The following is a 22,201-nucleotide window of genomic DNA, read 5'->3' as shown; positions in this document are numbered from 1 at the left end:
TCAACTGGAACCTGCAGGAATGGTAAAAACAGGACATTTTAAAATGCCCATTTTGCATTAACTAGTTAAATGCCCAATTCACTGGGAAAATAGTTTAGCTTATGATATTGTTTTAAGGGATCAGAACCTCTCTGTCTAGACAGGAAGAGAAGAAATCTCTGAAAGTGCAAAGAGACCGTCAAATTTTATAAAGGAAAAGCAGAAAATCCTATTCTGGATTTTCTGCTTTTCCTTTATAAAATTCACACGAATCATAACGTGGACAGTGCAATACAGCTGTTAATGTTCTCCACACTCGATTGCCTGATGAAGCGGGATGTTGGCCCGTGAAACGCGTTGCACATTTGGAGAATTGTTTTAATAAATGTCAAGGTTATATTTATAATGGCTCATTCTGCCTGGTCATTTATATACCTGCGGGAGGCGAGTCCACCCACTTCCTTCCTTTTAAAACAGTTTTTAGCTATTTTATCCTTTGTTGATGCCTCTATTATTCTCGCGGTAATGTCAAGTTTTACAAGTGCCACCAGGTGCAAGATTTCACCGCTTTACCAACTTTATCATTAGAAAAATGACAGGCGTGGAGCCTGTTAAACAATATTTTAAAGGTGCCCATACATTAGTCAATTTTCCTGTTCAACTGACCTTCTGATTTGCTAATTTTATCGCATCAAATCGACCAATTTATTTGTTTCAAAAGGATGGAAGTTATTGGTTGATCATAAAGGAATCAGCTACTGTTTACATGATTTTGATCGACAGACACAGAATTTTTAGTTTTAGAGCACAGAGGCGCAACATCATTCATATTGATTAGTGAAAAAGAATTGCATAGGACCTCTCTTGCAGTGTGTGGCCGCTGGATGATATACTTTCGATCAACCACACTGTAGATGATAATAAAGTTGATCAATTAACCAACAGGAAATTGAGTAATTAATGGGGTAGTTTAAAGGGATACTGTAGTGAGGGGGGGGGGGGTCGGTGGAAAATGAGTTGAACTTACCTGGGGCTTCTAATGGTCCCCCGCAGACATCCTGTGCCCGCGCAGCCACTCCCTGATGCTCTGGCCCCGCCTCCGGTTCAATTCTGGAATTTCAGACTTTAAAGTCTGCAAACCACTTCACCTGCGTTGCCGTGTCCTCCCTCCAGCTGATGTCACCAGGAGTGTATTATGCAGGCCCAGTATGGTCTGTGCTTGCGCAGTACGCTCCTGGTGACATCAGCAGGAGCGAAGACATGGCAATGCAGGCGCAGTGGTTTTCAGACTTTAAAGTCTGAAATTCCAGAAGTGAACCAGAGGCAGGGCCGGAGCATTAGTGAGCGGCTGCGCGGGCACAGGAGGTCTGCGGGGGACCGTTAGAAGCCCCAGGTAAGTTCAACTCATTTTCCCCCGACCCGCTACAGTATCCCTTTAAGAGCTCTTAAAAGGCCTTAATTAGGACTTTGCAGAGGACTTTTAGCCTATCTACACAGATCTCACAACCAAGGCAGGTGCAGAAAAACACAAAGGGCTTGATTCACAAAGCCGTGCTAACTGTTTCGCACGGGTGTGCTAAACAGTTAGCACGTGAAGTGCCGTTCGCTGACTTGTTGCGCGCGCAAACTGACGCGATTCGGGGGGCGTGGCTTGGCGCTTCATGAAGATGGCTGCTTGAGCTTTGAGCTCCCGCTCTAGACCCGCCAGAAGCTTAAATTACCAGCGTTCAACAACCGTTCCCCTTGCTATGAGGAGCTCCCGCAGACAACAAGAGACCACAGTGGATACAGGCTCGACTCCCGCACCGATCCAAAAGACGGTACCGGAGATATTCCGATCGCAGTGGTTAAACAACCAGGCCTCCAAGATGGCGCCGACCAAGGAACCTAAAACTACACAGGCTCCTACGGACTCGCCTCCACCTACAAGCTCGCAGGTCAGTGGCAAACAACCACGCTCTCCCATGCTGGCAGACTTTAAAGCGCTAGCAGAAGACATTAAATCCTCTCTGCATGCAGCAATAGCGGAGGTCCGCATGGAGGTAGCCGCACTTGGATATAAATTACTGGCCCTAGAATCAAATGGCGCCAAGCGAGATTCCCAGATTGTCTCACTCAAACAAACGACAAGCCGCCATAACACACGTCTAGCCGAACACACCCGCCTCATAGAGGACCTAGACAATCGCGGATGGAGGAATAATATCCGGATTAAAGGCGTCCCTGAGTCGGTAGCACCGGACCAAATTCAGCGGGCCTTATTCACCATCTTTAACAAACTTTTAGATCGCCCAGCTGATTCGCTAATTGAGTTTGTCCGAGCACACAGGGTCTTAAAACCTCGAGGTACAGAGGGGGATCAGCCTAGAGACATTATCTGCTGTCTGGCATCGTTTAACTTAAAGGAGGACATTATGCGCATTGCGAGAAACCAGGACAAGATTTTATTCAATGAGAAGCAAATACATCTCTACCAGGACTTATCTTTGATTACCTTATCCAAAAGACGTATTATGAAACCACTACTGCAAGCTTTAAAGGAGCGAGGCCTGGCCTACAGATGGCGTTTCCCTTTCGCGCTCACGGTGAGCCAGGGCTGCAAGACCCACATGTTACGCTCTGTAGAGGGCCTCTCTGAGTTCTGCACAGATCTGGGCATCCCAACAATCAAATTACCTGACTGGGACTGTGACCCTACAGTCACCAACCCTGCTGCCTTCAGAGGAGAGAAACCTCAACTGCGCCGTGAGTCAGGTAACCGTGACTGTTCCCCCACTAGAGAGTCCTTCCCAGCAGCCAAGAGACTCCAAACACCGTCCCAGAGCATCCCGGACCAAAGCGAAGAGGACTGAGGGCTGGGTCTTTACAAACTCAACCTTATTTGATCTATTGGCCTCCCTCCACGCAACGATGTGCACAACAACCCCCCCACCCATACCCCCATTTCCACAGTGATTTCTCTATCTGCTAATTTGGACGCAACATCACCTTACTCCTGGAGACCTGGCCCATATGTCATCCATGGCCCTCCGGTGTACAAGGTTATAGCATACTGTATAGTCACAAATATCTGCATTATTATACTGCTCTTATCAGTCGTGTCGATCAGATAGAAATTGTTTGGATTATAAATCCTCTCTCCCTGCCCCTTCCCTTCTTCCCCACATCCCTATTCCCGCTCCCTCCCCCCCCATTCCTTATGATTACAATCAATGTTCTCAGGATGATGTTTACTATATATATATGCATGTGTTATTGATCTAAGAGAGATTTAAAACAGTTGGTTGTGAGTCACAACATGGCATCAGGTTGTGCCCATTCTGAGAAGAGAGACGGATAGACTAGGGACTTACTAATAGACAGTTAAGATATGTTATACAAAAGCACTTCAGTTTCTCTCACCCCCTGGCTATATCCTATGTGGGATCGATACAAACCTGGTTAGATTGTTTTGTTCTCCTGCTTGACTTGAAAGTAGTATATAGCTCAAACTGATTCTATATTCATGAAAGAAACCTAAATTAATGGAGCTCCCCGAGGTGACTGAACCTGAGACGGTTAAGAACATTTTTTCAGTGTCAATTTGGCGGGACTAGCGGGTTTTTCATGTTCAAATTGTTATCTCTATTTGTTTTTTGGTGATAGTTCGCATTCACTCTTTTTGAACGCCTATCACGCCTCCACACAGTGTGTGGTTATACACTGACCTCCTTTCCCACACTAGTGGTGGGTGCGTCTATCCAGGCCGCACCTACGTGGGATATCACATATGCGGTCCCTCAGTTTCAATCCACGGGATAGTTCTTCGCTCCTGTGCCGGTCTCCATATTTATCCCTTACCCCTTCTCCCTCTTCTTCTCTCCCTCCGTATGCCGGCATATGAGACGGAATTGGCCCTATGATAAATATCTTTAATACTGAGGTATCTTAGACAACTGTTTAGTTATTGTTAAAATTGCTTAATCTGTGCCAATGTATCTCAAGATGTGATCTGCCTCTTTTGAGGCAACTGTAATACTACAAATGGCTGAGGTTCATGTACATATATCCTAACCATTTACATGTAAACTGCTTTGGACTTCTCATGCCTGGATATGTTATCTCCGAGTAGACTGTTTGTCCATTGAATAAGGCAGAATTATTATATACTCACCTTGTACTGTTACTAATTTTGGTTTTCAATAAACTTTAATTGTGAAAAAGGAAAAAAAAAAAAAAATTGACGCGATTTGCGCGAATTGCGGCCATTTGCGCGCAAAAGTCTGAGATCGCGCGAATTGCGGCACTTTGCGCGCGCAAAAGTCCGCGAACGGCACTTCACGTGCTAACTGTTTAGCACACCCGTGCTAAACAGTTAGCACGGCTTTGTGAATCAAGCCCCAATACTTTATCCATACATTGCTGAAAGTATGCATACAAAAATCCAAAATATTGGATGGGGCCCCTTTCTGCCATCTCTCCGTGCCCAGACTTTTCAAGCATCACTACAGGACACAGTAGAACAAGCTGTACACAAGAGTCTGCTGAACATGGAATAGGGACTGTCTAAAAATATTTGTCTGCAAAACTTTGTATGATTCCTTATCAGTGGATGAGCAGATGCAGTCATTAGAACAACTGTGCAAAGAGCAGAAAGTTTTTTTTTCTCTCCTTGGCCTTAGTTTTCAGTATCACAGAACTGGGCCCCCTGTGGCTTCTGGGCCCCCCTGCAGTTGCATCCCTTGCAGGGTCTATTGTTACGCCCCTGGCTAAATGTAATCTAACCAATACTACCCATAAGGATTGTAATCCCAGCCTTTATTTTTGTAGTTAGGTCCATAAATATTTGGACAGAGACAGCTTTTTCTAATTTTGATTCTGTACATTACCACAATGAATTTTAGATAAAACTGTAAATGGATCTAACCATATTTATTAGTATTATCTTTTTATAAAGTGCTACCACGTTATGCAGAGATGTAGAATACATCATAAAAAGGAACATATAACAATCTTACATGGAAAATTAGTGCAAAAGGGGAGGAAGAAAAGACCCTGCCAAGTTCAGCTGGTAAGTCTTGCGCATTATTGTTTAGGGAATATGGCTTCAATTCATCAAGCATTACCGCATTCGGTAATGCTGAAAACAGCTGACTTAACGGAGCACTTTCGAAAATGTTAATTCATCAAAGCTGTTACCGAATGAGAAGCTGAAATGACAGAGCAATGAGATAAATTACCGACATGTGCTCAACACATGTCAACAAATGTCAGTAAATGTTAATTCATCAAGGTTACCACATTCGCTAACACATTCGGTGATGGTGATTATCTCCAGCTCTCCCCTGTCGTTACAGGCTTGGAAAGCCTTCTGTGTGAATGTTTTCATGATTAGCAGGAGCAGGCAGCCAATAGAAACAGCCCCTGTTCTCCTGCAAGTGCTGCTGATAGGTCACACAGGCTTCTCCACACAAGCTTCCAGACCCCCCAGGCAGTGAGCAGAGAGAACGGGACAAAAGATATCCCCAGATGTCCTTCGGTGGTGTAACCCTTTGAGTCCCTGTTTGAATATGCAAAGATGCAAGTGGTGAAATCACCAAGCATGGCATTTGTAATGTCTCCAGGAAGTTTATCTACGTTGTGGCAAATAAGTAAAATGTTAAGAAACACTGATGGACAGATTCAAAGCAGCAGAGGCAGTATAAGTAACAGTAAATATAACACGTTTACATGTAAAGGGATGTCTGGATGCCTTCTATTGTTATCAGCTTGTAACAACACAAGGACATTCCAAGCTACTCTGCTGTTATCGAACAGCCTTTGATGAACTGAAGCCGTAGTACTTCGGTAACTTAACGAACCTCTACCACATGTGTGAAAATATTGATGAATTAGCACAGTGAAGTGTAAAATACCGAATGCGGTATTTTAAGGACTGGGATTTTGTTATCGAACACCCTTTGATGAATTGAAGCCAATATTGTATCATCACTCCTCCCTCACATGACAGAACATGAAACACCAACCATGTGTCCCTTTACCTGCAGTAACCTTTCAAGATGGCCACACAACTCTTCCTCATCCTGCAGGAAACTTGGCACTGTAGACATCACGGATGATGGAGCTTTCTCACCATCTTTTAATAAAGTGGCTTTTAAAGAAGCTAGAGATCGCAATTTAAAACCATTTCTTTTTGGCTGTAGAAAATAAACAAATTGCAGTTAATGATATGTATTCAAATGTGTAACGTGATAGGCATATACCAACACTGGACTGTTTCACACAGGCCAGCTAGGCCTCAAATTAGAGGCTAAACCCATTTGCCTGGACCCCTCCAAACTGCTCTGTGTGACAATATGTGTAATGTAATTTTTATCCTTACTAGGGAGGGGGCTACCTTTGGCTAACTATATTGGGGGCCACCTTTGGCTACCTACAGTTGTGCTCATAAGTTTACATACCTTGGCCTAATTTATGATTCCTTAAAGGGACACTTAAGTCAAACAAAAAAAATGAGTTTTACTCACCTAGGGCTTCCAATAGCCCCCTGCAGCTGTCTGGTGCCCTCGCCATCTCCCTCCGATCCTCCTGGCCCCGCCGGCAGCCACTTCCTGTTTCGGTGACAGGAGCTGACAGGCTGGGGACGCGAGTGATTCTTCAGACACATTAGCACCCTCCATGCTGCTATATGGTATATGATATATGCTATAGCAGCATAGATGGCACTATTGTGGCCAGGAACACGAAGAATCACTCGCGTCCCCAGCCTGTCAGCTTCTGTCACCGGAACAGGAAGTGGCTGCCGGCGGGGCCAGGAGGATCGGAGGGAGATGGCGAGGGCACCGGACAGCTGCAGGGGGCTATTGGAAGCCCCAGGTGAGTAAAACTCATTTTTTTTGTTTGACTTAAGTGTCCCTTTAACCATTTTTCATAGATTACAAATAACGCAGAAACTTTCCTTTCACTCATGGTTAGTGGTTGGCTGAAGCCATTTATTGTCAAACAATTGTGTTTACTCTATTTAAAGCATAATCACTACCCAAAATATCCAAATGACCCTAATCCAAAGTGTACATACCCCCGTTCTCAATACTGTGTACCCTTTAACATTAATGACAGATTGAAGGATTTTGTGGTAGTTGTGGATTTATCTTCTCAGATGGTAAAGCTGCCCATTCTTCCTGGAAAAAAAACCTCCAGTTCCCAGAAATGTTTGAAATTCTTGGGCTGTCTTGCATGAACTGCACATTTATTGAGGTATACATCTTTGTATTCATGTTGCTATGACTGCATTAAACGGGTTTAACTTATCTGGAGGTTCTACCAACCCCATGCAGCCGTCCTGTACCAGTGCTGTCACTTAGGGTCCCTCCAGTCCCCCGCAGAGATCCTCTTCCAGCCGACCGATGAGCCACTAGGAATGCGCAGCCGCGCCTGTCCTGGATTTTTTCATACTGTGCACGCACAGAACCCCCTGTTCACAAGAGTGCGATTAGGAGGCGCGCAGACCAGAGCCAAACTTCAGAAGGAAAATACGGCACTGCGGGACGGGAGGTTTGCTTAGTGACGGCATAGGCACAGGGCAGCTGCAGGGGGTTGGTTGAAGTCTCTGACAAGGTAAAATCTTTTTTTTATTACAGTTAAAGTGAACCTCCGGACTAAAAATCTACTCAGTAGCACTGAAAAGGCTTGATGTTGCTTTAACAGTTTCACAGCATAAGAAATTTGTTTTTCTTACCCAAGCATCATTTTTAGCTAAGCTCCACTCATCAAAGAAAACTGCCCGGGCTTTTTTTCCCCTGATGCTGTCCAGAGCATGATCGGATTTCCTATGTTGGTATTCACGTTGCTTAGCAACTGGGAGAGGTGCTCAGGACACAGGACAGTTGGAACTGTGCATCAAGCTCCCTGTCACCCCCTTCAACCAAAAAGATGGCTGCCATCATGAAATCAAACATTTGCCTGTTCTTTTAAAACAGTGTGGGTAAGAGATTGTATTACCTATCTATTTTAATTAACATAACTAATGCAACTTAATTACAGTATGTTTTTTTAGGCTGGAGTTCCTCTTTAAGGTTCACTTTAATGTCAGCTTCCATCAGACGTCTCTCACCTTCCCCAGCTGCAGGCTCTGTCTAACATTCTCCAGTCTCTGGGCTGCGTCCAGCAGTAAAGCCTTCATGAAGTAATATGGTGACATGTTCTGGGTGAAGCGGAGGGCGGTCACCATATAACCATCAGACACAATGAGGTACGGTAAGCGGGGGTGACAAGTGACAGAAAATCTTTGTCTCATTAAATCAGCCTCTGAAGTCACAGAGCCCAGAGAGTCATTGGGGTTGTGGTTATCCAAGATGGATACAGGTGGCCTGAAAACAAATACGCAGATTAAAAAACAACAACAAAAGACAAGACAAGACAAATAAATAACATAACAAGACAAGATATAAATAACATTTATATCGCGCTTTTCTCCTGGCGGACTCAAAGCGCCAGAGCTGCAGCCACTAGGACGCACTCTATAGGAAGTAGCAGTGTTAGCGAGACTTGCCTGAGGTCTCCTACTGAATAGGTGCTGGCTTACTGAACAGGCAGAGCTGAGATTCGAACCCTGGTCTCCTGTGTCAGAGGCAGAGCCCTTAACCATTACACAATCCAGCCACTGCAAAACATAGATATTTATTTCTTTATAAAAGGAGAAGTACACCCTAAAGTAATATCTCAATTACAGATGGAGTTAAGTAGTCCCAAAGTGGTGAATAAACTTGATTAAAATGGTTCTCCTTCCCAAAATTCTGTACATTCTCCATAATTCCCCAATATTTATCCCTATGCCATTTTTAAAAAAAACTTAATTCATTTTTCCTCTCCATAGTATGGGGTAAGTCACGTGAAAAACTAAAATACACCATCTTGCAATGTCCTTCTGAGGCAGGGCGCTTAGCTCTCCCAGTCCCATTATTATATTATATAGCTTCACAACTTGAACACATTTCCAACTGGTTCATTGACCCATCTCCATATGCTCCAGAACTGCTGGGCTTTGAAGCCACGAATAGATCCCGTAATCTGCCCTTTGCCCTTTTGACAGGTACCTTATGTCAACATAACCCTCAAAATACAATCCTGCAACAGGCGGCCAGCATATGGACGCGATCGACTAAAATTCTTCCCACTAAGATCTGGGAATACTACACCCCACTTTGGGACAACCCTTCTTTGCCAGAATTACTCAAACTGCATAACACTAAACTCTGGGCAGACAAGGGAATACATTATTTGGGACAAATTATTAAAGGTTCAAAACTGGCCCCGCTGTTATTTCTAAAAGAAACTTATTCACTACCACCTAAATTTGAGTTTATGTACATGCAACTATCACACGCCCTAAAGGCACAATTCCGCACTGGCTTTCCCTTGACGGCACTTCTCTGATTTTGGAAAACATCAAAGATGGACCCGTCAAACACCAAATTGGTACTCTGTACTCATTACTCCTACAACCACAAGCCCACAAACAAATGGAAATAGCCAGAGATAAATGGAACACCTTAGACTTAGAGGTAGATGAAGAAGACTGGGAGGAATGTCTTGAAGTATCTAAATACATTTCACCTTGTATAAGGGATAGACTAACCCAACTGTATATCATGCATCAATGCTATCTCCTGCCATCCCAAATAGCTAAATACTCTCCTAATTCCTCTCCCAATTGCCCCAAATGCAATAAGTACAAGCCTTCCTTTTTACACATGCTATGGGAATACCCTCCACTTGCAAGATTCTGGAAACAGGTAGTAGACTTCTTACACGACCAGATGGGCTCACCGGTGTCACTTGACATTAAAGTATTAGTATTAGTATCCTAAACATTATTAATGAGGAAGTAAATAAATTTGATAAAATCTTTCTTAATGAAACTCTTTTTTGCAGCCAAGCAATGCATAGCCTCTAAATGGATGTCACCCACTAGCCCTACTCTATCAGAATGGAAATAACGCATCAAAAAGTCACTACCATACAAACAACTGGTATATAAACATAGAAAATGCCCCAATAAATTTATACAAATCTGGGAACGATGGAATGAAAGCCCACATGTCTAGAGCCACTTCATTAATGCTCCCACTATAGCCTTGTTGTCAAAAATCTATAGGAACACCATTGGTTCTAAAGAAATAACGCATATGTCAGGCCTGTTTTGTTTTATTTGTTTTTCTCTTGATTAGTATTCAGATTTCATATGTAACCACGGTACATTTCAGCATAATGCAATGTATATTGTATGCTTTAACTTTGAATGCCCCTTGTAAATCATCTGCTTTAATACAGTGTAATATTATACTTGTAACCTGTTTTATTTTCAAATAAACGAACCTTTGTTTAACGAAAAAAAAAAAAAAAAGTCCCAAAGTGGTACACCTTTCTTCTGGTCTTTCGGGTACATAACCTGGTAAGCCAGGTCCAACACAGCAGGTTCATTTCAGAAGCGTGAAACTTACAAGTTTAATGCATCAGCAGTCCACAAAGACAGAGCCAAGTGACAGCTCAGTTACAGATAGAGATGGCTTGTCCTCAATCACATCTATTGCTCATCACTATTGCTCATGGGCTTCAAAACCACTTTGAAAACGTAATTTTCTCTCCAGTTATGCTGCCCATCCCACTAATAATGCAACCAATGTATAGTATTATACAATATAGAAATAACTTTATTTAAAAGCCTTAAACCTGTGACATAGAAAAGAAAACAAATAAATAAAAAAATGATACTTACCTTGGGAGGGAGAAACTTCTGGATCCTTTAGAGGCTTCCCGAGTCTTCCTCCACCAAGCATACGGAGGGTAGTCGCACTGTGCCTGCGCAGAAGCACAGACTTGCTTGGGCTCCACCAGAAATAGCAGTGCTACTATTCATGCACAAGCTGTCCACGAGCTCTGGAGCAGCGCTGGAATGGCCTGGTGGACGAGAATAGGGGAAGCCTCTGGAGGATCCCTTGCCAAAAGGTGAGTACCCATTTTGGGCACTTTTTTCCCCTACAGGTTTCCTTTGGGCCCCGTGCACACTTGCGCGCTGCGTCGCACCGTGTAAAGCTTTCTTGCCGCAAGGGCCATGTAAGTCTATGGAGACTTGCGCAGTTCGCAGGGTGCATCAGAAGTACCAAAACTGCTGCAATCGCGATGCAAAGTCTGCAGCGCAGTTACCACATGCCTATCGCACGGATTGCAATGCAAGTCAATGAGCGACGCAGTAAGCGTGCACGACAGGAGTGCCGATCGGCGCGCATGCACAGCCCAACAGGAATTCTAGTGACATACTTCCTGACCATCAGTGAGTACGTCACTAGCTGGGGGGCAGTGTTATGCATATGACCCTGTCGGCACACTGTGGCATAGGGTCAGATGAAGGCAGATTTTATTGCACCGCAATTAAAGACAAAGACAAACACTTTTCTCCTGGCGGACAAAGCGCCAGAGCTGCAGCCACTGGGATGCGCTCTATAGGCAGTAGCAGACAGTGTTAGGGAGACTTGCCTAAGGTCTCCTACTGAATAGGTGCTGGCTTACTGAACAGACAAAGCCAAGATTCGAACCCAGGTCTCCTGCGTCAGAGGCAGAGCCCTTAACCATTACACTAGTCAGCCACCAGTTAATAGGTGTGCAACCAGCCTTATTGATATAAGGCACAGTCACACAACCTTCTCTCCCTGAAGATTAATTTACAGTACTGGCAGGGTGGAGGGATAAGAGCAGACACACACACACACACACACACACACACACACAGAGCACACACACACACACACACACACACAGAGCTCACACACACACACACACACACACACACACACAGAGCTCACACACACACACACACACAGAGCTCACACACACACACACAGAGCTCTCACACACACACACAGAGCTCTCACACACACACACACACACACACACAGAGCTCACACACACACACACACACACAGAGCTCACACACACACACACACAGAGCTCACACACACACACACACACACACACACACACACACAGAGCTCACACACACACAGAGCTCACACACACACACACACACACACACACACACACACACACACTTTGTGAATACCCCAAGCCAGCACACAGCACTTCATCACTGCAGAGCTGTATTAAGAGCCAGTGACTTCATACTTACATTAAGATGTAATGTAATGCCACCAAGACAGAACAAGAGAGAGAAGGAAGCTAGAATGAGAAAATGAGGAAAGAAGAAGAATAAATGGATAGACAGACATGAAACAACACAGAGAAAACAAGAAATGAGCCCACAGGATAGTTAATGGATACAGCAAAGCTAGAAATGTGATGGGAGAAAAGGCAAGTCTGTCCTGAAAACCAAAAACCATCAATTAAATATCAACCAGTTAAACCTACAATTTAAAGGACACTTGAGGTGAGAGGGATATGGAGGCTGCCATATTTATTTCCTTTTAAACAATACCAGTTGCCTGGCTGTCCTACTGATCCTCTGCCTCAAATACTTATAGCCATAGACCCTGAACAAGCATGCAGCAGATCAGGTACTCTGACTCAGGTTTTACTGGATTAGCCATATGCTTGTTCCAGGGTTTTGACTCAGGCTCTTCTTATGCCAGAAGATCAACAAGGCTGCCAGGCAACTGGCATTGTTTACAAGATAAAGTACAAGTTATAGAAATGATTTTTCCTGGACTGTCCAGCAGAAACCAGCCTTATGGAAGTGTGTGAAGACAGTTCATGTTGCCATCAGCAGCCAATCACATCCCTATATCACCCATCCAGTACAGTGAGAGAGACCGCGAGGGAGAATAGGATTGGTAATTCTGTATAATAACCACAGAAGCATAGAACGTTCACATTACAGGACAACTATCACAAAATAATGTAACGTTTAAGATGAATGCATATTAACCAGTTCACCACAGAGGGGGTTTTCCCCCTTTTGGACCAGAGCAATTTTCACCTGTCAGTGCTCCTCCCTTACATTCGCTAATAACTTTATCACTACTTATAACAACAAAAATTATCTATATCTTGTTTTTTTCACCACTAATTAGGTTTTCCTTGGGTTGCACATTTTGGGAAGAATTATTTTTTTCTAAAATGTATTCTAATGAGAGTAATACAAAAAAAATTTAATTTCTCTATTTTCAGCCATTCTAGTTTTAAAATAATCCGCGCTACCGTAATTAAAACCCACATATTTTATTTGTATATTTTTTAGTTTTGTGTCTGTCACTAACAGTAATATACCCTCATAATATATTTAAAAAGTTGAGTCCCCAAGGAAACTATTTATGTGTTTTTTTTTTAAATGTAATGTTTTTGTTTTTTAATGTAAAGGTTTTATTTTGGTGACTAATGGGAGAGGAGGTAAGGGGATAATTACCGTAATGGGTATTTCAATAAAATAGGATGTGTATGTAGGTGTAATTTTACTATTTGCCCACTAGATGTCCCCCAGTTTATTTTAATTGTGTGTTTTTTTATTGCATACACATGCTACCAGTGCTTTTGCTTTCTGTTTAGTCAATGAAAACGACATCTCATTGATCACGGGCAGTCAGAGCAGAGAATGGGAACTGCGTTCCCATTCACAGATCTCCAGGCTAACGAACGACAACGCGAACGCAAGCGGGAATGTGCGCAGTCGCGGCAAAATACGTATATCTATGCCCCTGAAGCCAAGATGAAGTCTCTGGGGCGTAGATACAGTAGTATGCAAAACATTAACTGATTAAATGTATGTTTCTTACAGAAAAAATGCACCGTAAAATACTTTTTTCCTATTCTTCTGTCACTTACAGTAGGCAGGGAACATCTGACAGTCAGGTTTTGGACTAGTCCATCTCCTCATGGGGGATTCCTGGCTATTTCTTTTTTTTCAAAAGCACTTGCAGATGCTCAGGCCAATTGCCAAATTAGAGCGCAAATGAGTAGAGAAGCTGGTTGACATATTTGCATAGATCCTATCCAGGGGGTGCTCTTATAAAGAATATATACTGGAGAATCTCCCATGAGGAGAGGGACTAGTCAAACATCTGTTAGATCTGTCAGCTTTTTACTATCTACTGTATCTGGCAGCAGCATAGGAAAAATGGTCATTTCTAATGCATTTTACTCTGGGAGAATTTTATTTATATGGATGTATTTAAAATGTTACTAATTTTTGCAATAGTGGTCCTTTAAACAGAATGTACAGAGAAACATGAATCGGTATATCCTGCAGGAAATTCCCCTGAAAACTAACCTGTAGGTTATTAAGGGGTGAAGAGGGATGAATTCTGCAGGACCAAATTCAACGCTACATCCAGACGTTGTCAGAGTCAGGAGCTCTCCCAGTCGTGTTAATAAAAGTAGGGACCCCCTTTTCAACATACAGACCAGGAATAGGCTGTCCGCTGTCCACGCCATGTCCCCCACCCAGTAGGACCTGAGAAGGAAAAGAGGCAGAAGTAATGAGTGTATTGGAGCGTACAGACCATTAGATGAGGGTAAAACAGACTTGACAAAAAATGGCACTGAAAAGTTCAAGGGAACCTTAACTGAGAGGGATATGGATGTTTCGTTTTAAACAATACCAGTTGCTTGTCAGTCCTGCTGATCTCTGTGGCTGAAATAGTACCTGAATCACACACCTGAAACAAGCAGCCAGAGCCGGGACAAGGCTGAGACACCAAAGTGCGCCCCTCCATCCCTCTCACCCCAGCTGTCACTCACTGACTAAGAGGATCCCCAGGGCTCACAACCTCCCAAACACCTTAATCTCTAGTTATCTGGCTTGCAGTCACTGTCATGTATCCCCTTTTCTTATTTCTTTCTGCTTCAAACACAATTAGGAATGACAGCTGAATGAATTGTGCGCCCCCTCTTACACTGCGCCCTGAGGCTGCAGCCTCTCCAGCCTATGCCTCAGCCCGGCCCTGCAAGCATGCAGCTAATCCAGTCTGACTTCAGTCAGAGCACCTGATCTGCATGCTTGTTGAGGGGCTGTGGCTAAAAGTATGAGAGACACATGATCAGCAGGAGAGTCAGGCAACTGGCATTACTTCAAAATAAAAAAAAAATCCATATCCTTCTCAGTTTAAGATCCCTTTCAGAAACATTTTGGAGCAAAATATCACTTTTAGTAAGGTTCATTATACAGTATTTGTCGGGTTGTGCTTCTTTAACCATTATGTATGAAGTGGAACATGTAGAAGCCCTCGCTAAGGGTAGCCCTGTTACTAGACTGAAGTAAACCAAGCTCTGCTAACAAGGATGCACACTTGGTTCCTCCTCCTTATACAACCCCAGTGGCAGAGTCATGAGAGTAGAAGGAAAGTATGAAGTTACTTCCACCAGGCCTCAAAAAGGTCTCCCCACCCACCCCCTCCCCTCTTTTGTGGCCACTAAAAGCTCTCAGCAAGTTCGCCACCAATTAGTTATTTTTGATGTAACAAATACACCACGTGTTGGAAAATTCACTAGGCACCAGGCTTTCCTAGAATGTACCTATATAAGCGTCTCAAGTACCTTCCTCACCTCCTGCCAGCAATAACTGGTGCTGTAACGATAGTAGTGAGAGTTTTCTTGTACTCGCTAATGATAGCGGTAAGAGTTGTATTGTATTCGATAATGATAGCAGTAAGAGTTGTCTTGCATTCGGTAATGATAGCAGTAAGAGTTGTCTTGCATTCGGTAATGATAGCAGTAAGAGTTGTCTTGCACTCGATAATGATAGCAGTAAGAGTTGTCTTGTATTCGGTAATGATAGCAGTAAGAGTTGTCTTGCACTCGCTAATGATAGCAGTAAGAGTTGTCTTGTATTCGGTAATGATAGCAGTAAGAGTTGTCTTGCACTCGATAATGATAGCAGTAAGAGTTGTCTTGTATTCGGTAATGATAGCAGTAAGAGTTGTCTTGCATTCGCTAATGATAGCAGTAAGAGTTGTCTTGCACTCGCTAATGATAGCAGTAAGAGTTGTCTTGCACTCGCTAATGATAGCAGTAAGAGTTGTCTTGCACTCGCTAATGATAGCAGTAAGAGTTGTCTTGCACTCGCTAATGATAGCAGTAAGAGTTGTCTTGCACTCGCTAATGATAGCAGTAAGAGTTGTCTTGCATTCGGTAATGATAGCAGTAAGAGTTGTCTTGCACTCGCTAATGATAGCAGTAAGAGTTGTCTTGTATTCGGTAATGATAGCAGTAAGAGTTGTCTTGCACTCGATAATGATAGCAGTAAGAGTTGTCTTGCATTCGGTAATGATAGCAGTAAGAGTTGTCTTGCACTCGATAATGATAGCAGTAAGAGTTGTCTTGTATTCGGTAATGATAGCAGTAAGAGTTGTCTTGCACTCGCTAATGATAGCAGTAAGAGTTGTCTTGTATTCGGTAATGATAGCAGTAAGAGTTGTCTTGCACTCGATAATGATAGCAGTAAGAGTTGTCTTGTATTCGGTAATGATAGCAGTAAGAGTTGTCTTGCATTCGCTAATGATAGCAGTAAGAGTTGTCTTGCACTCGCTAATGATAGCAGTAAGAGTTGTCTTGCATTCGGTAATGATAGCAGTAAGAGTTGTCTTGCACTCGCTAATGATAGCAGTAAGAGTTGTCTTGTATTCGGTAATGATAGCAGTAAGAGTTGTCTTGCACTCGCTAATGATAGCAGTAAGAGTTGTCTTGCACTCGCTAATGATAGCAGTAAGAGTTGTCTTGCACTCGCTAATGATAGCAGTAAGAGTTGTCTTGCACTCGCTAATGATAGCAGTAAGAGTTGTCTTGCATTCGGTAATGATAGCAGTAAGAGTTGTCTTGCACTCGCTAATGATAGCAGTAAGAGTTGTCTTGTATTCGGTAATGATAGCAGTAAGAGTTGTCTTGCACTCGATAATGATAGCAGTAAGAGTTGTCTTGTATTCGGTAATGATAGCAGTAAGAGTTGTCTTGCATTCGCTAATGATAGCAGTAAGAGTTGTCTTGCACTCGCTAATGATAGCAGTAAGAGTTGTCTTGCATTCGGTAATGATAGCAGTAAGAGTTGTCTTGCACTCGCTAATGATAGCAGTAAGAGTTGTCTTGTATTCGGTAATGATAGCAGTAAGAGTTGTCTTGCACTCGCTAATGATAGCAGTAAGAGTTGTCTTGCACTCGCTAATGATAGCAGTAAGAGTTGTCTTGCACTCGCTAATGATAGCAGTAAGAGTTGTCTTGCATTCGGTAATGATAGCAGCAAGAGTTGTCTTGCACTCGCTAATGATAGCAGTAAGAGTTGTCTTGTATTCGGTAATGATAGCAGTAAGAGTTGTCTTGCACTCGCTAATGATAGCAGTAAGAGTTGTCTTGTATTCGGTAATGATAGCAGTAAGAGTTGTCTTGCACTCGCTAATGATAGCAGTAAGAGTTGTCTTGCACTCGCTAATGATAGCAGTAAGAGTTGTCTTGTATTCGGTAATGATAGCAGTAAGAGTTGTCTTGCACTCGCTAATGATAGCAGTAAGAGTTGTCTTGCACTCGCTAATGATAGCAGTAAGAGTTGTCTTGTATTCGGTAATGATAGCAGTAAGAGTTGTCTTGCACTCGCTAATGACGGCAGTAAGAGTTGTCTTGCATTCGCTAATAGGGAGGGGACCGTGTGGAAGATGTGCCTACACGGGGAGTCCCTGTAACCGATGCAATCTATGATTGCGTCCAAACGAAGCCTCCCACCTGAACGCTAATTTATGCAATTCCTGCTAGATTTGGTACAGCAGGCTAAGGGTGTATGATAGTACACCCGATTGGCTGACTGGCGTCTGCTGACCACATAAAGGCAGGAAATGATTCTAGCTCGGAGTGAGCAATTGTGTTTGTTGCAATTCGCTAATGATAGCAGTAAGAGTTGTCTTGCACTCGTTAATGGTGTGGCCACAATGTGGAGGATAGAAGTGCTTCAGCCAATACAGGAGGATGATGCCTCCCAACATAATCACTATTTCAGACAAAAAACTGGCACTTTAAAATTTGAAGACCCAACATTTCAAGACACAACCAAGAAGCCAAAGTATGCTGTACATGACAGCCATGTGTGCATCGAGGTGATCTCCCCCTGAACAAGCGCCATGTGTGTGACATGTATTAAACGGAGGATAAGACTGTTGCCATTAAGTAATTGTTAGCCTTGATAAAGGGATCTGGAGCGGTCCTGAAACATTGGCTTCTTGGTTGTATCTTGAAATAAATGTAAAATTTACAAGTAAGTGCCAGTTTGTGTATGAAATACTGTACTGTAAGGAGGCAGGGTACTTCAATGAAAAAGAAATCTCTTAAAGAGGAACTTCAGCCTAAGTTACATTAACATAAGTTATGTTAATTAAAATAGATAGTTAATATAATCTCTTACCCACCTTGTTTTAAAAGAACAGGCAAATGTTTGTGATTTCATGAGGGCAGCCATCTTTTTGGTTGAAAGGAAGTGACGGAACATGAGACACAGTTCCAACTGTCCTGTGTGCTGATCACCCCTCCCAGTTGCTAGGCAACGTGAACAACATAGGAAATCCCATCATGCTTTGCACAGCATCAGGGAAAAATGCCCAGGCAGTTTTCTTTGATGGGGTGGAGCTTAAGCTTTTGTGCAGCTAAAAATAAGGCTTATGTAAGAAAAACAAAGTTCTGATTCTGTGAAACTGTTAAAGAAACACCAAGCCTTTTTAGTGCTGCTGAGTAGATTTTTAGTCTGGAGGTTCACTTTAATGATAGTTTGGAGATAAATTCATAATATAGCATTTCTAGAGTCTTATGCTACGTACACACATGCGACAACGATCGTTCGTTATGAACGACGAACAAACTTTTAATTGAAGAAAGAACGACCTAAGTAAAGTTAGTTTTAAAAGGTGTGTAACGATCAGATCGTTAAAACGAACGTTACATCACATAAAGCAACTACTGCGCTTGTGCATAAAAATGAAAAGTTCCATGGAGAAATAATGAAATGCACATGTCAAGCCTAGTACGAACGACCGTTTCCAACAATGTGCTACTTTTGCAAACGATCGTCGTTGGGAAAAATCCGCCAAGCTAGATAGTTCGTTTTGAACGATCTAGCTCATCAGTCGTTAGACTTAATAGTCGTTAGCTGCTTTTTTTCAAACGATCGTCGTTTGAAATGATCGGGGAACGATCGTTTCAAACGACTATAGTCGCATGTGTGTACGCACCTTTACACCATAGTTAGAACAATCTGTTGTTCAAACCTCCCTGCCAAACCTATGCAGCATATTGATTACTCATTTTCAAAGATTTTTATGTGACGTGTGTACACAGCTTTAGACCTGCTTGTTTTTGGACAACCACAATCTATAGTACATATGGGGGCTTATGAGTAGTATTAAAGATGGGTTTACTTATACCAACCTTAAATATCTGGATGGGATCTGCTGATTTCTGCTGCCACAACCCCGCAGATTGCCATAAACAGTGACAAAGTTCATGGTGTTCACAAAGATGACACAGGTTGCCTGTAAAATCAGACACAATGTACATTTGAAGTATATGTCACTTGCACCTCCATAACACACATCTTAAATAGGATCTGTAACCAAGGATTGAACTTCAACCCAATCAGTACCTTTCCCATGATAAATCTTTACTTTTTCTCAATTAGATCATCAGGGGGGTCTGTATGGCTGATATTGTGGTGAAACCCTTCCCACAGTGTGATGTAAGGTCTTCACTGGCGATAATAAACTTGCGTTTATTGAAAAAGTTGCAAACACGACATGTTTCGGGGTCACCCCCTTCCTCAAGTCACACTTGAGGAAGGAAACATGTTGTGTTTGCAACTTTTTCAATAAACGCAAGTTTATTATCGCCAGTGGAGTGCCGACCTCGAATCTTTGTTGTTGTGACATATTGGTGGAGTGGTGAGCCACGGAGTGTCTGAGCACCGGCGGACCAGGTGTGTGAAGCCTGGGTGGGTGAGGACCCCGGCATCCTGACTGTTTGCATTGATGTAAGGTCTTGACAATTTCCTGTCTGTGAGCCTTGTTGCATTGTGTGAAATAACCACTGTTTCCAACTGCCAAGCAAAGTGTGCATGTGTGTGTGTGTAACTTTTTAGCCCATCGCAGTGTTAGGGAGTGTGGTTATAGCTAATGGAAGTTGGTGCTGTCTGTTTTTTTTCATGTCTGCCAGTAGTAAAGATGATGCCGTGCAGGCTGATTGTGAATCAAACAACAGGTACAAATTACATAGCGCCTATCGATCATTTCTTGATCTCTCTTCTATTTTTTAACTTCTCACTTTGCAATGTATCAATTTATTTTTTCCCCTTTTTGGCTAACATTCCTCTTTAACATCCCATTATGTGCAACGTACCTTGGGGTCTTTCTGGTTCACTGCCAGGGCCAGCAGTAAGCCATCCTTGGAGAATGCAGCCACCAGCGCTCCTCTAGACTTGACTGGCTCACAGGTGGGATGGAAAGTATCCAGAGAGCAGTCCTGCTGTGCCCAGTGTACATGGTAGGGGGACACGCTGTAATAAGAGAGTAGCTCTGTTATATCATTTATACTGCTGAGAAGAATGCCTATTACAAGTGGAGAAATTCAAATATTTGAAGGGGAATTCCATTTTTAATAAAGCATTTCTACAAACATATCAGTGCTACAGAAGTATTTGTTATTATTCAATATTACTATAACATACACTTCTACAACAGCCATGGCCGATTTCAGTCACACGGGAGCATCAACATCAGATCCCCACGTTGCCGGACCGCACAGGTGGTCTCCCCCTGAATGCTCCTTTTCCCTATGAAAGTCAGCTCCCAGGGCCCCCACACTGCCAGACCCCCCCCCCCTATGGCTGTTCAGCTGCCTTGAAATCTCTCACCTGTCCCGGCGGCGGCTCCATCCCTATGTCAGTCTTCAGCCCTATTGCCTGGGGGTTGGGGGGGGGGGGGATGTTGGGCACAAAGACAAAGGGGAAGCCGGCTAAGCCGAGGGTTATGGGTGCATTTAGAAACTAGATGCTAAATGCTTTCATGACTCTCCAGGGATAGGCACACTTTAAATAGCACTGCAAGAATAGTTGAAAAAAACAAAAAACAAAAACAAAAAGTCTACAAAACATGTATATAACAGTGCATACCTGTTGTACTTCTGCTCTCCCTCTATCCAGCGCAGGGAGAGGAACGTCATCATCAGCCGTGTTCCAGAGTAGAAGACAAATGTACACAAACAGCAGTCTCCTATAACCTGCAATGCAAACAGGTATAAAACATGAATACCACCTTACACTCCGTTAAACACTGCTGTACTACAAGTACTGAGGTACAAAGCAAACCTAACTTTATAATAAATGTAAAACAGACATGAAGGTTGCATTTCTAGCAGCCTTATGTACATCATCCTAGTGTGCGCTACTAAAACCATATCCTCCTGAGACCTAATGTATCATTAGTTCCCACAGACATCTGCTGCATGACACAGTGCAAAGCATCCTGACAGCAGGGCTGGATTAAGGACAAGACAACAAACGTACTTGCCTAGGGCCTAGCAAGAACCAGGGGGCCCATATTAAGTGGGCTGAATGGAGAGCTTTAAAGACTTTAATTGTTTGCAAATCCCTGACAGACATTAAGCAGCCACCTGGCATCAGCATGGAGTACAGAAAGTTCATCCAGCTGCTGTGCATGAAAGAGATCAGGAGAGATCAGGAGAAAGAAGGAGGCACTGCCTTAACACACCTTTATTCCAATTCAGCGAACATCACAGACAGCGGGTGCAGTTGGTGTAAGGTAGCGGGCCTGACAGCCGTTTCACGTACTAACGCATCATCAGACACACTAACCAGTAACTAATTAACTAGGTTAGTGCCTCTGATGACGCGTTAGTACGCAAAACGGCTGTCAGGCTCGCTACCTTACACCAACTGCACTCGCTGTCTGTGATGTTCGTTGAATTGGAATAAAGGTGTGTTAAGGCACATTGCCTCCTTCTTTCTCCTGATCTTTTTCATGCATGATAGACTTTGACAAGCACATGTCTTCCGATCACCTGCAATCCTTATCCTCTTTGCCAGCATCTGGTGCCAAGCTTTTCCTCCTAAACACATTGTTCATCCAGCAACAGACTTTAGAAGAAACTGAACTCCTGGCAGAAGCAACTTCCTCCCGCACTGACTTGAATCATGCCATGACAGAGACAGACTCTCTGATCCCATCAGCCTTCGGGCTCCTGCACCAGTGAGCAG

General features: G+C 43.2%; 1 protein-coding gene across 7 annotated transcripts in view; it reads right to left on the bottom strand.

The window, feature by feature from the left end:
• Positions 1-22,201, bottom strand: part of CPLANE1 (ciliogenesis and planar polarity effector complex subunit 1) — a 154,217-nt gene that overhangs the window by 115,780 nt on the left and 16,236 nt on the right. For all 7 annotated transcript variants that reach the window (XM_068250647.1, XM_068250680.1, XM_068250697.1 and 4 more), the window contains exons 6-11: positions 21,098-21,204; positions 20,326-20,482; positions 19,363-19,466; positions 14,237-14,419; positions 8,072-8,327; positions 6,000-6,155 (exon numbers count right to left, since the gene is read on the bottom strand). In XM_068250647.1, coding sequence (XP_068106748.1) covers positions 6,000-6,155; positions 8,072-8,327; positions 14,237-14,419; positions 19,363-19,466; positions 20,326-20,482; positions 21,098-21,204 — 963 coding nt within the window. The remainder of the gene's footprint in view (positions 1-5,999; positions 6,156-8,071; positions 8,328-14,236; positions 14,420-19,362; positions 19,467-20,325; positions 20,483-21,097; positions 21,205-22,201) is intronic.

Source organism: Hyperolius riggenbachi, chromosome 1, assembly GCF_040937935.1.
Source record: "Hyperolius riggenbachi isolate aHypRig1 chromosome 1, aHypRig1.pri, whole genome shotgun sequence".
NCBI classification, from domain to species: Eukaryota; Metazoa; Chordata; class Amphibia; order Anura; family Hyperoliidae; genus Hyperolius; species Hyperolius riggenbachi.
Note: the sequence above shows the minus strand (reverse complement) of the source record. Positions and strands in the feature narration are given on the sequence as shown.